This window comes from Ixodes scapularis, unplaced genomic scaffold (assembly GCF_016920785.2).
Source record: "Ixodes scapularis isolate PalLabHiFi unplaced genomic scaffold, ASM1692078v2 PGA_scaffold3__209_contigs__length_174095766, whole genome shotgun sequence".
Classification (NCBI taxonomy): domain Eukaryota; kingdom Metazoa; phylum Arthropoda; class Arachnida; order Ixodida; family Ixodidae; genus Ixodes; species Ixodes scapularis.
In genome coordinates, this window is record NW_024609868.1 from 43197944 (window position 1) to 43215242 (window position 17299).

The 17299-nt window shown below is 49.2% G+C and overlaps 1 protein-coding gene across 1 annotated transcript; it reads left to right on the forward strand.

Moving 5' to 3' along the window:
* The first annotated feature begins 6751 nt into the window (after nucleotides 1-6751).
* LOC115331134 (enolase-phosphatase E1) lies at nucleotides 6752-16827 on the forward strand. The gene is made up of 6 exons (XM_029993175.3): nucleotides 6752-7043; nucleotides 7125-7226; nucleotides 9606-9784; nucleotides 15487-15619; nucleotides 15823-15949; nucleotides 16461-16827. Exons 1-6 carry the CDS (start codon nucleotides 6978-6980, stop codon nucleotides 16586-16588), a joined length of 735 nt encoding a protein of 244 aa, XP_029849035.2. The 5' UTR covers nucleotides 6752-6977; the 3' UTR covers nucleotides 16589-16827.
* Nucleotides 16828-17299: the final 472 nt, after the last annotated feature.

A 17299-nucleotide genomic window follows, 5' to 3' on the forward strand; every position in this document is an offset into this window, starting at 1 on the left:
GTCGGCTGCTAGTCAGCGACTGGTGACCATGGCAGTGAGCAGGATACATGCCTCGGTCGGCTGCTAGTCAGCGACTGGTGACCATGGCAGTGAGTAGGATACATGCCTCGGTCGGCTGCTAGTCAGCGACTGGTGACCATGGCAGTGAGCAGGATACATGCCTCGGTCGGCTGCTAGTCAGCGACTGGTGACCATGGCAGTGAGCAGGATACATGCCTCGGTCGGCTGCTAGTCAGCGACTGGTGACCATGGCAGTGAGCAGGATACATGCCTCGGTCGGCTGCTAGTCAGCGACTGGTGACCATGGCAGTGAGTAGGATACATGCCTCGGTCGGCTGCTAGTCAGCGACTGGTGACCATGGCAGTGAGCAGGATACATGCCTCGGTCGGCTGCTAGTCAGCGACTGGTGACCAAAACGAGCGCCTTTGCGCAGGCCGTGCCACCGAACAATTGGACACGAATCGAGTCACAGGTCGAGAGGGCGCCCCGAACTTCAAACAGAGTATTTGCTAAGATTCTGTTTCAAGCAAGCCAGAGGTGACAAAAGCATGGGCGCGAGCGCACGAAAACGCGAGCTCCCGTACAAGCAAAGCAATCTGCGCTCACGCGCATGCGCATGTATGACAGCACCTTTGTCCGCATTGTAGGCATTTCATACGGAGAGAAACTGAGGGAGAGGAGGAGATGAGAGCGCGGGTACGTCAGAGCGCCGAGCAGGGGGAAGACAGAAAGTCTAGCTGCCTTCGTTACCCACTATTCAAACGCCGAACGCCGGCGTTCGAAGCGAGATACTGCACGAGGACACGACGCACTTGTTCGCTCTGATCGAAGGGAGACAGTGGCTAGAAAAAAAGGCAGCGAGACTTTGCGTCTGCACAGTAATCCTTCCATCCAGAGCTCGGCGTTGTGACGTCGCCACACGTTCTCATCTCCTCCTCTACCGCAGTTTTCCTCGGTATACTTTGTTTCAAAAGAAGAAAAAAAAGTATTTGGTTTCATCATACGTGTGGGTGAAGTTGAAGCCGCAAGCACATGTTGCCTTGAACGACGCATGCACTGCACGAGCGCGCGTTCTTGGCGAAACGCGCATGCACGTATCCATAGTTTCAAAAGTTATTAGGGCTCCGTATGGCGCTATTGGCGACGTGCACGACCGAAAGCGTCGCTGTGGTCGGCCTTCCACGATTGGCCAAACGCTGACTATGACGTCAGAAAAGGAATTATCATCAACGGAAATAAGAGGAATGAAAGAACTTTAATGTTGACGGTTTTGGCAGTGTTCCTTTGAGAGCGCAATGATTTCAAGCTTCCACCATGCTATTTACAAACACCGTCGAACTTGTTGTTTGCAAGGTAATGACGTCACAAGGGGGAACCGTAAGAGGGCGCCACTAAAACATCTCGCCGCTAATAAAGTGACAAATAGCGACAGCCGACGCGGCACAACTTAAAAGAGTAACACGTGTTCTCGACAGAAAACACGTTCATCGGGCGTGCATGATGTCGTTCTGCAGGAGGTGACCGTCAGTCGGCGCGACCTCCGGAGCCAGAGTTTAGGGAGGCTGTAGTGAGGGTGGGCGCAATTCAAAACCTGGAGAGCGTTTGCAATTTAATGGCGGCGCCTGAGGGAGAGGATTCGAGAAAGGATATGCGCCAGTGTTGCCTGCATGAGAGCAGGCGCCCGCTCTGTTGCAACTCTGTTGCTCCATGCGCCTTTCCTCCTCTCGCCTCCCATTGCAAGCAACGAGCGCCTTGGCGCAGCCTCTCTCGCTTCCTTCTCGCTCTGAGAATTGCAAACGTCGAGCGGAGAAAGCAAAGTTGCCAGACAAGCAGCAACGTCCAAGATGGCGAAATTTACCATTTTTCGCATTAAAAAAATACTTAACCTATCGCAACAAAACTGGTGGCTATGGAAACGTAATCATTTATACCTTGTGTAAATTATTTAAGCACCTTAATGGGCTTTTATGACCCGAGTTAGGAAAGAAAACGACCCTTTGCCCCATAGACTCCCAGCAAAATTTAGCAATTAAATGGCGTCCATGTCCCGTGATTGCCGATCTAGCAGTTGCACCCACCCTCACTTGAGCCTCCCTACCAGAGTTGAGCGTCTGTTTTCCACGTGCCGCCGCGCCGCTATTCGCCGAGATTCGATCACGTGAGGAGCCGGATTAAGTGCCGTGCAGGAAAGTAGACGTTACACGCGCCCCGGCGTACGTTCCCCTGCTTTTGAGCGCGCCGCGCACCTCGAACGCGCGGCGCCGCTATTCGCCGAATTCAGTCACGTGACGAGTGGGATAACAAGCCTTGTAGGAAAGACGGCGCTACGGAGATGAACGCGCAACTCTGGCTCCTGTAGGTAGCTCTAAACCGAAGGGTTGGCCAGCGCCGCGCTGCGATTGGCCAGCGCCAAAGGGCTGTTTAAACTCCGACGTCGAGCGCAGTGAACGCAGCGTGGCGCAGAACGCGCGCCTTTGATTGGCCGGCGACCAGAAACTCGATATCTGCGACCATTCAGTATCAGTGTGCGCTACGCTACGCCGCGCCCGTCGACGTTACGTTGAAGTATACGAACGTAGCTTAAAGTCACGGGCGCGACGCTGGCCAATCGCGGCGGTCGGTGATCGCGCCGACTTCCTCGCCTAGTGTCAGAACCCCTCGAGGGGAAGGTACAAGGATGCACGGACAGAAAAGCCTTCTTCGTAGTCGGAGTATAGACCCTCTTCGAAAGCACGCGCCATGGCGTGTCCGTCTACTCTGAGCATGTATTGGACACGGTGGTCGGCCTTCACTCAGCTAAGCACGTATCGAAAACAAGTGCCGCGTCAGCGTTCGGCAAAGACCCGAATGGGCTTTTGAAAAGGGTCCATAATGCCAGTGGCAAAATACAAAAACAAGCCACAAAGAAAAAAAGAACCTCGCCGCCGAGTTATACCCTTGTTATACCCCTGTTACACGAGCACACTTAACTGCAGTTACGCTAAACCGCAATTAGCGCACAATACTTGCCGACAACATTCTGCGGCGATGCAGTCAGAGCTATGGGCGAACGTGCGCTTGAGCATCTTGAGCACCCACCAAAGCAGTGCACGCGCTCTCTTCACTTCTTTTGAAATAGCTTTCCGAGGGTATAGTGCGGCACCTGTGCTGCCACGTAACCGCAGTTAAAGCTGAGTTAACCGCGGTTAACTGTGCCCGTGTAATACCCTTGTTACACGGGCACACTTAACTGCAGTTACGCTAAACCACAATTAGCGCACAATACTTGCCGACAACATTCTGCGGCGATGCAGTCGAAGCTATGGACGAACGTGCGCTTGAGCATCTTGAGCACCCATCAAAGCAGTGCACGCGCTCTCTTCACTTCTTTTGAAATAGCTGTCCGAGGGTATAGTAAGGCATCTGTGCTGCCACGTAACCGCAGTTAAAGCTGAGTTAACCGCGGTTAAGTGTGCCCGTGTAACAGGGGTATAACAGGGGTATTACACGGGCACACTTAACTGCAGTTACGATAAACCACAATTAGCGCACAGTACTTGCCGACAACATTCTGCGGCGATGCAGTCAGAGCTATGGGCGAACGTGCGCTTGAGCATCTTGAGCACCCACCAAAGCTGTGCACGCGCTCTCTTCACTTCTTTTGAAATAGCTGTCCGAGGGTATAGTGCGGCATCTGCGCTGCCACGTAACCGCAGTTAAAGCTGAGTTAACCGCGGTTAAGTGTGCCCGTGTAACAGGGGTATTAGTTTATCACAGCCGAGCCCTCAGTGTGCTCTCTCGTCGTAAGAGATTTTAAAGGGACACTGACAGGGTATTGATGCTCGCCGAGGTTTTTAGTTGTTCGAGACATATGAGAGCCCAACTATACCCAGAAGAGAATTTTCGGCTCGAAATTTGGTTTCTTTCCGTCCGAAAACCGCCGATCGAGAACTGGCCGGTTTGAGTCGCGCTCACTCTCTTTTCCGTGGTCATGCACCTGCCGTTCCTGAAGGTTTTGACGCGGCCATTAAATTTAATTAAGGTCGTGGGTCATTGAAGACACACAGCCATTATTTAAAAAAAAAATAGGAAACCCATTTTTCGTGGCTTCCAAAAAGCTGCAAACACGTTGATTGAAAAAAAAGGTAGCACAGGCAACCGGAAACATTCTGTGAGTTCACTGCATAATTCTCAACATGGCGTCATTTCGCGTATCGTGGGCAAGGATGTTATAAGTACTAAACTCTAAAAAAGTCTGTGCGTCTACTTTCACGCACAGCACTCGGAGAGCCAATCACCGCAACTTACAGAGGCAGCTCAGCGAATGACAATGCCGAAACATATGTTTAGATCGAAAAACGCAGTCTGAGTTGTGACATTAAGCAATACAAAACGTCACGCTTGCATTGCTTAATGTCACAACTCAGACTGCGTTTTTTGGTCTAAACATATGTTTCAGCATTGTCATTCGTTGAGCTGCCCCCGTAAGTTGCGCTGATTGGTTGTCCGAGTGTTGTGCGGGAAAGTATACGCACGGGCTTTTTTTTAGAGTGTACGGTCACGTGATGTGGTCGTGTTGGGCCGATCAGTGAGGAGAGTAAGGAGGGAAATGAGAAAGAGGCGAGACGTCACGGGGAGCATGGCCTGTGGAGGCTACGCGGCTGACGTCATGCCCTCTCCTACCCTTCTATCCTCCTTGATCGTGGGACTAGCGGATGGCGGCGGACGACAGTTCTATTTCAGAACTGTCGTTCACGGTACTTGCGAATTTTGTCTTCCTTCGAAAGAGAAATTTTGGACCGATCAAAAGATTTGATAGTCATCCCGTACGACACGCCCGACCAGCAAGCGGATTGCACGAAGACGTAGCCGAGCCGTCGGCTACGTCTTCGGGAACTTGGGCTACGTCTTCGGGAACTTTCGGGAACTTGTGCACACTGCCACACAATGCCACTTTCAGATGCAGGAGATGTGAGGCAGCTCTTCACGCAACACCTTGGGAATATTCTTTTCGGAGCCGATCACGGAAATTCACCACGGGCACTCACTACTAATTGCCAACACTTAAATGTACAAAACAACTCATATTGAAGTACAGAACAGCGAGCGGAACAAACATAACTGGAAAAGAATCGCACGGCGACCGGATCCCGCAACGCATTTCGCCTGCTACGTGCGGGAAAAAAAATAGTAACCCGCACGGTCGGGTGTAGCCACATGACTTCCGCCACTCAATCTTCCCTCTCCACTTCTCCGTGCGGTGCGGGAGTTTCGGTTTCGAGCAGCTGCGTTTTTTAGCTTTATTAAAAAAAATACGTGACTCTGCTTTGAACACGTTAATGTCCTTGCCAAGGCATAAATCATAGGAAATGTACTTTAACAAAGAATGCAGAATCGAATTAATTCTAATTTGCCAACGCAGAGCACAATGGCCATACACGGTAATACCGTCGGAGCACACTGTAGACAAGAGCAGGTACAACAATTTTTCGAACGGATAGTGGCCTAAAATACCTCGTGTTGTATAGCAAACAAGACACTGCACGAATGTTCATACACACATGAGCAAGATTAGTGCTCCAGGTTAGGTCACTGTCAAAGAATAGGCCAAGGTATTTTATAGAAGATGTACGGCTCCAGGGGCGGATTTAGAGGGGGGGGGGGGGGGGGGGGGGGGGGGTCCGGATGTCCTGAACCCTCTCTTGATTTTTGCATATATAAAATTTAGGGCGTGAAACAAGAAAGAGGGGGAGGGGGTTCCTAAACATATGGTACTCTGACCAACACCTGACCCCCCCCCTCAGAAAATTCCTGCATCCGCCCCTGCGGCTGTATAGGCTCACATGCGCATGATAAACATCTAGACGTATGTAAACGTAAAGAGGAGGGCGTATTAATTTTTTTCAATCGGTTGTGGAAACATATTAGCGGCGTTTTGAATGCATTCACTTTAATTAAATTAGCTTCAAAGCAGTCCATAGTTTTAATTGCCGCAGTTTGTAAAGACGAAAATGCATATGAATAGTTGGACGCTCTAGATAAAATAACGGTGTCGTCAGCATATTGAAATAGTGAAATTGTTACCACCATCGAGAAGTCATTAACACAAAGATTATATAACAGTGGACTTAAGACCGAGCCCTGGGGGACACCCGCTTTGATTGAAAAGAATCCGCTTTGATACCCTCCAAATAAAACACATTGACGCCTATCCTGCAGAAAGTTTTCCAGTAAATGTAGAAAAGAGGATCGAAAGCCCAACTTTGAAAGCTTTGTTAACAAAATGTGATGGCTAACACTGTCAAATGTTCTGCGGACTGTGAAATGCAAATGCATAGGAGCGCGTCAAGAGTAAACTTTTTTCTTTTTAAAATTTATGTTTGTACTTAATTTATTTTGTTAATAATAATGCCCGACTTACGCAGTGACAACGAACAGCGCAAAATCTCGCGCCCTTTTGGAATAAGAAAAAAAAATGTCTACATTCGGCGAGCGCGAAGAGACCGCTGCCGTCATCTCTCGGCTGGTGGCGTAAACCAAAAAGAATACATAGTGCCTCATATTTTCTTGCCGGACTTTCAACCAAAAATTGAAACTACGTCGCTACATATCAAAGAAGGCTTTCATTGCGCAGTAAAAAGCTGTAACTATAACAAAAAAAATAGAGACATTATATAGGTGGGGCAAGTTGCCGCCCGATGCATTCACTTGAAATTCAGTTATTGATCCATCCACAACCAGCGCAATCTTGAAAAGCGCCGCTATATTTTTGTTTGTCGCCTCGGTCGTTCAGCTGCAGCTGCAGTAAGCTGTAGCGGCTGTAGTCGCTGTAGTGGCTGCAGTGGCTCGGCTCGGTTCACCCACTCAGCCGTCCACCGAGCTTACTGACCTTACTTTGCTAACGGTTGTTGAAAGCAATTAGTAGCTAGAGCTCTTCCACGGTACAACCTACAACGCCTGGAATTATCTGTTCAAGCCTTGTAAGCACGTGTTGAGAATGAGCGAGGTGAAGGCGGTAGTGCTAGACATCGAGGGAACTGTGATCTCAATTAGCTTTGTCAAAGTAAGTGGCGCACATTTCATCTTCAAAAACACGAAAAAAAAAACAACAGATAGTTGTAGTAGAATTTTTCGGCCTTTGCAGGACGTACTCTTCCCGTATGCGAGAGAGAACCTGCGAGTGTACCTCAGAGATCATTGGAATGACGACGAGCTGAAGACGATTGTCAGCAACCTCCAACATCAGGTGAACACCGTTTTTTAGCTTCCTACCCTGAGGCAGAGAACAAACGGCAAGGAGGTTCCTCAGTTTTCTCGCCTCCTGCGCGAGTTTGTCACCTTCATAGGGAGTTTTAGTCGACCGTTTCCGCAGCCCGCTAAGCACCCGCATAGCGCTTCGTACTCCGCCACACGACCTTGCATATGCAGACAAGGCTGGCGGCGCGCATGCGCAGCTGCGGCGTTTTCTTCACGGATACCCGTAGCGAAGGAGAAAAACGAACTACTACAACTGTCTAACAGGGAACGAGCGTTGCAACGCTCTCCTTAAAGACCGACCTGGAAAATATGTTCGCTGCGGCTAGCGTTACCTCTAGGGTGCCTTCATGTCCTGCGAACATGAAGGCACTCTAGTTACGTCCGGACGGAGCACTGAAACGCGTAGACCTAACCCTCCCCCCACCCGCCTCCGCCCTCCTCTCACTCTCTCCCATAAACCTAGGGAACGCAGAGATTTGGATGTAACGCTAGACACTTCGAAATAAACTTTTCAATCTAGGTGAAAACCCTCCTCGCCACCCTTTCCATCTCCCCCTCTGGCTGCGTTTACATGGATACGACAGTAGCGCATCGAATCGAGTTAGCGTATTGAATCGTCCCATGTAAATGCCTCAATTCGCTAGCCAAGAGCATCGAATTAAGTCCAATCCAATTTGTTTGAAAAGGTTGGTTTGAGATTGTCAAGCCGAATGGAGACCTCCATGTAAACTGTAGCGAAAATTGAATCAGGTGTCTGAAGGACGCAGGAAGGGGGAGAAGGAGAGAGGGCAGAGAGGCTAAGGTGATTTTCAAGCTTTGCTCTCTCCCCCTCTCCGTTTTGCACCACCATCCAGACCGCGTAGTGGCCATTGTATTCTACTAATCCTCCCCCCCGCCCCGCTTGACAGGTCACGTGAGGTGCGTTGTAATCATTTGATGCGAGGTTTCGCTACCAGTCGATTCGAATCCATGTAAACGCAGTGGTTGAAGTGAATTCAATGCGCTACAGTCGCATCCATGTAAACGTAGCCTCTCTCACTACTCTCTTGATGGTAGTGGCCTTCTTTTGTTGCTGGATCTTCCCACTGGATAAGCTGGGAGCTTATCCCGGCTCATCCAGTCCCAAGATGCAGTAACGAAAAAAGTCCCCCTTCTCTACCCCCCACCCCCCACCCCTCGCGGTCAAGTTAAAATTTCGAGAGGGAGAAATGGGAAGGGTGGCAAGGAGAATTGTTGCCATGGTTGAAATATATTTTGCGGGTCGGCCTGCAAGGCGGTTCAGTGAAGAAACTGATGTACCACTTCGAAGTGAAAGATTCGTCTACGAACGATTCGCCGACGCATCCGCATATGCTGTCCTGAAAATGTTTTGCCACCTTCCCATGCATTTGGGCCTCCTCGGACCGGCGGGGCATTGCGGCCGCCATGAGAGCTGAGATTCTAAGCATTGTATATTTCAATAACTGCGACGAACTGTTCAAATATTGCTTTGAAGGATCATTTGTTTTGGTTGTTGCTTTGCTTTGTTATACAAGAAACCACAGGCGGCAGGCATATGGTACAAGCTAACTAAAATTAGGTCCTTCTCTTGAAGACCTCTGAAAATAAACGTTCAACACCGCCAAATATGCACTTTGAGAAGCACATGCCAATGGTTGGGAGTGAGGTAGACTTCCAAGCTTAATGGTGTTCTTTGCGAACGCTGTCGTATTGTATTTCAAGGAATTTCGAAATGGACACATTCAACGGAACGAGTGATCACTGATCCTGCTAGCTTTGAATAAATGTTCCTCGCTAGTGTATTTCATCACGTTTCTGTTCAAAATTGTTTCAAGAACTGCTGCTCAGAAATATTTGATTTGTTATAATACATTGAACAAAATAAATTTATATATCTGCCATCTTTATTTCGGGCTCATGGATCCAAGGCTACTCCCTGTAGCTGTAAAGGGAGGTTGGCATGTGAGCCACCTAGCGATTGGGCCTGCCTGACGATTTAAAAGGCAAACGCAACAAAATGGGTGTTGTCACCAGTTTTGTATGTGTGTGTGCACGCTGCATCAGACCAATGCGCACGCAAAAATAGTACAGCCTTCCTGCCTTTGAAAGTTAATATTTCAAGACAATGCGTTTCCTTGCAAAGATGGGAATCTTTGTCAGCATCTAGGGTGCATATTAGAGGCCTCGCATTAGCAGGCACACCACACTCACCATGTATTGTCCTCCTACAACAGCAGAACAGGGTGCCATCTTCCATAACAGACTGTCCTCGTGATGCACGCTTGTTTTCATAACGACACATTTGCAGAATTGTAGCGTCGAGTCCTCGCTGTCCGAGGAACTAGTCTAGCGCTACCGTCCTGTGCAGGAGGGAGCGGGGGACGGGGCGCCGTCCGTGCCATCCGAAGGGTCCGCCGAGAATGTGCAGGCAGCGGTGGAGGCCCACCTGTTGTGGCAGATGGATCGGGACCGCAAGACTGCACCCCTCAAGGCCATTCAGGGCCTGGTGTGGACGCGGGGCTACCAAGACGGCCACCTGTTGGCCAAGTGAGTGACCCCCAAACTGCAGGTTCGAATGCCGGTCAAGGTGCCCGCAATTTGACTGGGGCTCATTGTGGAGAAGGCTCTCAGTAGCGCTATACACTCCGTGCGGGAACTATACACTCCGTGCGACGCGACTGGCGCGCCGCCGCGCGGCCGGTACCGAAGGTAGGCAGCGAGAACCCCAGAGAAAACGAAACCGAAACCACACCGCGTTCGTTGGTACGCATTGAAGTCGGAGCGGTACGGTTGTGCTGGGTTTACAGCATGAGAAGTGCTGCCTGTGCTGCGTCATTAAGTGCTTCAGTAGTTATGCGTCGTATCTCGTGGGGACAAAGTTTCAGTTTTTCACCTCGCCGATGTTTTGTGGGACAGCGACAACGATGGGCCCGTGCCGTACGACGCGAGAAATTTGGTCTCCCGATCATGTCTGCCACTGTGTCGGCACGGCTGACATATTCTACACTGCCGCTTTGCGCTCTGCGTTTGTTTTCGTACCAGTAACGCCTACATGTGTCAGCGCCGATGGGACGAATTGAAATGCCATCCCACACTCGCGGGTATGCAGTGCCAATTTCGTTGGAGGAATGCACTCCAAAGAAGTTTCGTCCCCATCGTACGTGTTGATGATATTTCCGGACAAGTATGGCACGCAATCTGTACTCCACGAAGAAAGATTCGAACGGTAAAAAAGTGACAAATATAAATCTAAAGAAAACAACAATGAAACTCGAAATCACTGGAGAATCGACGTTTGAGTATGGAAGTTTATGTGGTGTGCTTTCTTTCTTGATCAGCCTTCCTTTGGATGCGGAAACGCTGACACCCCGAGTTCTGTAGACAACATTTTTTTTTCTCGGCTTTAGAGCCACCTATCGCAAAGTGGTTCGAACTGGAAGTACCGTCCACTGGTCCCTTCCTACCTGCAAAGTGTGCACCTATCATCTGACAACCTTTGATGGTCAAAGCCAGTTCCCATTTAGGTACGACGCCCAAACTAAATTTCCACCTGGTTTTGCTATGCCAACTCTTTTTGTTATAATAAGTGTTGTGCCAGGTTACGGTCATCTCAAAGTACCTGTGCGCCGAAAATCAGCACCTCGCACTAGAGCTAGGTTATTACACAACAGCTGACCGCAAAAGCCCAAAAACCACGTGTTGGCCGACAACTTTGTTTTCTCGGCTTTGGAACCACCTTTCGTAAAGTTGTTTCAATTGGAAGTACAATTCACTAGTCCCTTCCTACCTCTAAAGTCTCTACCTCCCCCGACCAGTGGTATTCTCTTGACAGCCTTTTCATGGTCAAAACCGGTTCCCATTGAGTTACGCCGCCCGAACCAAATTTTCACCTGGTTTCCCTATGCCACCTTTTCTTGTATAATAAGTACTGTGTCATGTTACTGTCAAGTCGAAGCACCTGTGTGCCCAAATCTGCACTTTGCACAGCCCGCTATAACACAACATTTTGGGATTTTGGGTCCAATATTGGATATCCCGTACAGCTTTATTTCTTTATTCGTTAGCAACACAACTTTCACACCTGCTGTCTTAACGAAACTTAACACACTTCGTGCAACAAACTTAGTGAACATCTCACTCGCCTCCAATATCATCGTTCCAGCAGTCCTACGTATACAGCGACGAGTGAAATAAATTTCCCACTCAGAGCAATTATGGTGGCGGCCGTCTTGCTTTCCGGAAACTCGCTCCAACTCCTTTTTCGGTCGCAACTACAGAAATTACCCCCAATAACGACTCAAACTCAATATATAAGAAGTGGAGAACAGCTAAATGCCCTCCTGCCCCAACACTCATGCAACGTCACCCTCAACGTATCGGCTCAAAAAGGTAAAGTTTCGTCCGTGCGCGCTTCCGCCGCCGCAGCTTGGAATTCGAAAAGGCGCCGCAGGCTGCTGAACGCGCCTCACTGTCGAACGCCAGCTCCTCCGCTAGCGGCGCTGCGCGCGTTTTTCAAAGCGCCCCCTATAGTTCCCGCACGGAGTGTATAGGGGGCGTTTTGAAAAACGCGCGCAGCGCCGCTAGCGGAGGAGCTGGCGTTCGACTGTGAGGCGCGTTCAGCAGCCTGCGGCGCCTTTTCGTATGCCAAGCTGTGGCGGCGGAAGCGCGCACGGACAAAACTTTTGCTTTTTGAGCCCATAAGTCGAGGGTGACGTTGCATGAGTGCTGGGGCAGAAGGGCATTTAGCTGTTCTCCACTTCTTATATATTGAGTTTGAGTCGTTATTAGGGGTAATTTCTGTAGTTGCGGCCGAAAAAGGAGTTGGAGCAATTTTCCGAAAAACAAGACGGCCGCCACCATGATTGCTCTGAGTGGAAAATTTATTTCGCTCGTCGCTGTAAACCTAGGACTGCTGGAACGATGATATTTGGAGGCGAGTGAGATGTTCACTAGGTTTGTGCACGAAGAGTGCCAAGTTTCTTTAAGACAGCAGGTGTGAAAGTTATGTTTCTAACGAAAAAAGAAATAAAGCTGTACGGGATATCCAATATTAGACCCAAAATGTTGTGTTATAGCGGGCTGTGCAAAGTGCAGATTTGGGCACACAGGTGCTTGGACTTGACAGTAACATGACACAGCACTTATTATACAAAAAAAGGTGGCATAGGGAAACCAGGCGAAAATTTGGTTTGGGCGGCGTAACTCAATGGGAACCGGTTTTGACCATGAAAAGGCTGTCAAGAGAATACCACTGGTCGGGGGAGGTGGAGACTTTAGAGGTAGGAAGGGACTAGTGGACAGTACTTCCAATTGAAACAACTTTACGAAAGGTGGTTCCAAAGCCAAGAAAACAAAGTTGTCGGCCAACACACGGTTTGGCCGCCAAGGGCTTTCGCGGTCAGCTGTTGTGTAATAACCTGTTGTGTGCGGTTCTGATTTTCGGCGCACAGGTACTTTGACATGACCGTCACTTGGCACAACACTTATTATAACAAAAAGAGTTGGCATAGTGAAACCAGGTGGAAATTTAGTTTGGGCGGCGTAACTAGATGGGAACTGGCTTTTACCGTCAAAAGCTGTCAGATAATACCACTCATCGTGGGAGGTGCACACTTTACAGGTAGGAAGGGACCAGTGGATGGTACTTCCAGTTCGAACCACTTTGCAATAGGTGGCTCTAAAGCCGAGAAAAAAAAATTGTTGTCTACAGAACTCGGGGTGTCAGCGTTTCCACATCCAAAAGGAGGCTGATCAAGAAAGAAAGCACACCACATAAACTTCCATACTCAAACGTCGATTCTCCAGTGATTCCGAATTCCATTGTTGTCTTCTTTAGATTTATTTTTGTCACTTTTTTTACCGCTCGAATCTTTCTTCATAAAGTACAGATCGCGTGCCATACTTGTCCGGAAATATCATTGACACGTACGATGGGGACGAAACTTCTGTGGAGGGCATTCCTCCAACGAAATTGGCACTGCATGCCCGCGAGTGTGGGATGGCATTTCAGTTCGTCCCATCGGCGCTGACACATGTAGGTGTTACTGGTACGAAAACAAACGCAGAGCGCAAAGCGGCAGTGTAGAATATGTCAGCCGTGCCGACACAGTGGCAGACATGATCGGGAGACCAAATTTCTCGCGTCGTACGGCACGGCTCCATCGTTGTCGCTGTCCCACAAAACATCGGCGAGGTGAAAAACTTTGAAACTTTGTCTCCACGAGATACGACACATAACTTTAGGAGCACTTAAAGGGGCGGTGCAACAATTTGCGGACTTTGGCTAATTAATTGCGGGAATTGATCCCGGCCACATATAAAACGAAGGACCGAAAACTATTCTTTCCTGCTTGCCCTAGTTTTCATTAAAAAAAAATAAAAGAAATTGGTATCTCTGGCACCCCTCAACTCAACATTGAAGCGGCACCAGCTTCGCCTGTGACGTCATTCGGAGTGGCGTTGGTTTCCGGTTGGGTTCTTCTGGCTTCCGTTTCCCCAGCACTCGCCAGCTCGCCAGGCTCGCCGCTCTCCCGCTCTCTCGTCGATTCCCGACCAACATGGCGGCGCGGCGGGCAGTCGAAGTCAAAGTCGAGGTCGAGAGACCAGGAACAATAACGATACCACGATACCACTGACCACGACCAACGCACTCCGTCGAGCGAGGGAAAGACAAAACGTCCGGGTTGCTCGTGTAGCCGCCGTAGGCACCACGGGCGTCGACGGATGACGGCGACGGCAGGTTCTGTTGACTTGCGGTAGATGGCGCCACAAATAATTCATACCCTTTTAGCGGCAATATTAGGCTTTTGAAGCGTTTCTGCATGCCTAAACAACAAGATTTTTTAAACTTAACCTTAAATCAAGCTTACAATTGCCTAACACTATCACTTACAAAAACCACTCCGAATGACGTCACACCACAGGTTCCGTTTGCGGCCACCATGTGGTCGCAGGTTGGGAAAAAAAAGGGTTTTTTCTTTTGCGATTACGCAGCAAAATAGAGGTATTTTGGGGTATGGTGGCACTTTTTCTCTTACTTATGCCGAAGTAAACAATATAAAAAATACAAGCTGCACATTCGTTCAGTGTTAAAATCATTGCACCGCCCCTTTAATGACGCAGCACAGGCAGCAAGCACTTCATGCTGCGAACCCAGTGCAACCGCACCACTCCGACTTCCATGAGTACCAACATACGCGGCGTGGTTTCGGTTTCGTTTTCTCTGGGGTTCTTATTGCCTACCTTCAATACCGGCCGCGCAGCGGCGCGCCAGTCGCGTCGCACGGAGTGTATAATGCCAGGAACGCGTCTCCGACTGGTGCGTTTGCCGCATCCAAAAGAGTGGTTCCCCCATTCACACTTGACGACGTCATAGAAGTGTCACGTTGTCGACGGTCGCAATCCTGGTAGTGTCACAACAGTGGTGGTGGATGTGACTGCGGGTTGCTTTCCAGCTCGACAGTGCACGGAAGCTTTGGGAGCCAGGAATTGGGACACCGCGACAACGGCGAGATTCGTATTTGCTCATGCTTTCTACCGGAACTTCCATAAACACCACGATAGCGACATCTGACGGCGTAGCACTCCAGCTTTTCCAAGCATCGTTTGTTGCCACTTCGGGACTACTTTCGATGCATGGGTAGAATAGGATGCTAGATGCACCGGTAGGAGACAGGTTTCAGGCACTGTGGTTGTGCGTCAAAAGCACTACAGGTGGTCGAAATTAATCCTCGTCCTCTGCCGGGATAGGCCAAGTATCCCATGTCGGTTTGGCACGTAAAGACCCCCGAATTCGATTTGGCCAAGTGAGTGACCATGGGCTAGGTGGCGCAAGCTACCGCTCGATGCAAAGAGTATAGCTAATACCGGTGGTTCTCAACCCTTGATGTTTCGTGGACCCCCTGTGGATCGGTGGAGGACCCCGTTTGTGGCGAGGGGAATGAAAAGGTATAAGTTAAGTATGATAATGATTTCATAAATAGACATAACTGATGGCCATGTGAAGTAGACTTCTCCCTTTGGCACACATGCGAGAACACTTGCCCGAAAATTGGAATGTTTCTTCTCACTCTGAAGAAATATCACCTTTATTGCCGGGCTTGACTGATAAGGCAGGCCTTCGCAGGCCCCGAAGGGTTTGCAGACCCCAATTTGAGAACCACTGGCCTATTATTACCATCAAGTCATCCATCCATCCGAATGTGCCCTGCACGTTCTTGGAGATGACTGTTTCTGTCATGTCCCCGCAGCCTTTATGAAGACGTGGTTCCGGAGCTTCGGAAGTGGAAAGCTGCTGGCAAGTCTCTGTACATCTACTCTTCAGGGAGCATCCACGCTCAGAAGCTGCTCTTCTCGCACACCACGGAGGGCGACGTCACTGGGGTGAGCCAATCTATTTCTTATCGTGCAGTTTGTCGTTGGGAATGGTGGTCTCTAAATAAATTTATTTTCTCATGCTAGGTATTACACTACAAACTCTCTTTGCTTTTCTATTAGAGTAATTAAGATGCTGATGAGCATTTTCCAGGGACTAATAGTTCCGTAGTTTATTTATGTGCAACTCAACCGCCTCTTACCGTGTCCAGATGTTGAGTGGCTACTTCGACATTACTACTGCCGGTCCTAAGACAGATGTCAAGAGCTACGAGAAGATCACCGAGGCTATCGGCCACAAACCTGGGGAGATCCTGTTCCTGACGGACATTGCAGCTGGTAAGTGGCAGCAATATGTCAAGTACTGGGTGCCTGGGAGAGAAGTTAACCGTGTTTCCTTTTACTACAAATATAAACTAGTCTACGTCACCGAACACTCGATCTCCGCCTCAAATGTAGCACCAGACGCCAAAGTTTCAGAACTCATCTCTGTCCAATTCAGAAGTTAGAGCAATTTTCAGCGGATACATGGCGACCCACAAAGCACGCGGTGAGCAGCGTGCCACCAACACAGAATTAGGCAGGTAAAAGAGAAAATAAAAAGACGACAAGAATGATCAGAACCACAGCCAAGCATATGACTGAGGTGATACCATAGGCACACTGTACAGCCTGAGAAATAATGCCAACCACTCTTCGTGCCCAAGCTTGTGATAATCAGTGTTCATGGCATTTCGGCTGCAAACCATCTCTTTTCTAATCTAACGATAGCCGGCCTGGCACATGCAATGCCTGCAGTATCTCTACAGCGCTTTGTCCGTGTGTTGAGCTAGTGTTGTTTGCTTCGCAGAGGCCCATGCAGCTGCCAAGGCAGGAATACGGGCACGACTTGTAGTACGGCCGGGCAATGCAGAACTCAGTTCCGAAGACCAACAGGCTTTTTCCTCGGTGGAATCCCTCGAAGCATTGAGCCTTTGAAGTCGGCGACAGCACTTCTCGCAACATTGTCGGGCTCCCTGCTGCACGTCTGGACGTCGGTGTCTGAGCCATAGATTGGAAAGGGGGTCAGCGTTGCCACCTGTGCGGTGCTCGCTCCACAGCCGAGCCATTGTTTACACTATGAATTAATTGCCAAGTGAAAAGTGCGGGGTCATATATCTTTGTTCTGGTCATGATGATTGCCCACTGCAACTCAAAATAAAGTTGATATATTTTTATCTTGTTTGTGTAGTGTGCCATCTAGAAAGTCTATAATTAATTGGATAGTTGCGGCATCCCCTAAAATTTTGTTCCATGGATGATTTGTTGAGGAGGGTTGTTGGAAAGTTGAAATTGGGTTATTACAATGAATCAACTGTGATGCTAGACTCGGCACCAACATTGCCTCGTACAGTTGTGCAAAAAAAAAACAGTCCATGATGAAACGTCCCGCACTGCACACGGCGTTGAATGCTGCGCAAGAGCACTAGCGAGACTTGCACCATCTCGCTCCCCAAGAGCTCCGGATACGAAGCTATTGGAACGAAGCAGCTCTACACATATGATCGCAATAGAATGATGCAAGTGGGCGAGGTGAATCGCCTAAAGGTAGAAATTACTGGATAGGTAATCTACACCTAATCAGTCTTGGGTAAGTTACTTTTAAAAAGTAATTCGTTACAGTTACAAGTACTTTCAGAAAAAAAGTAG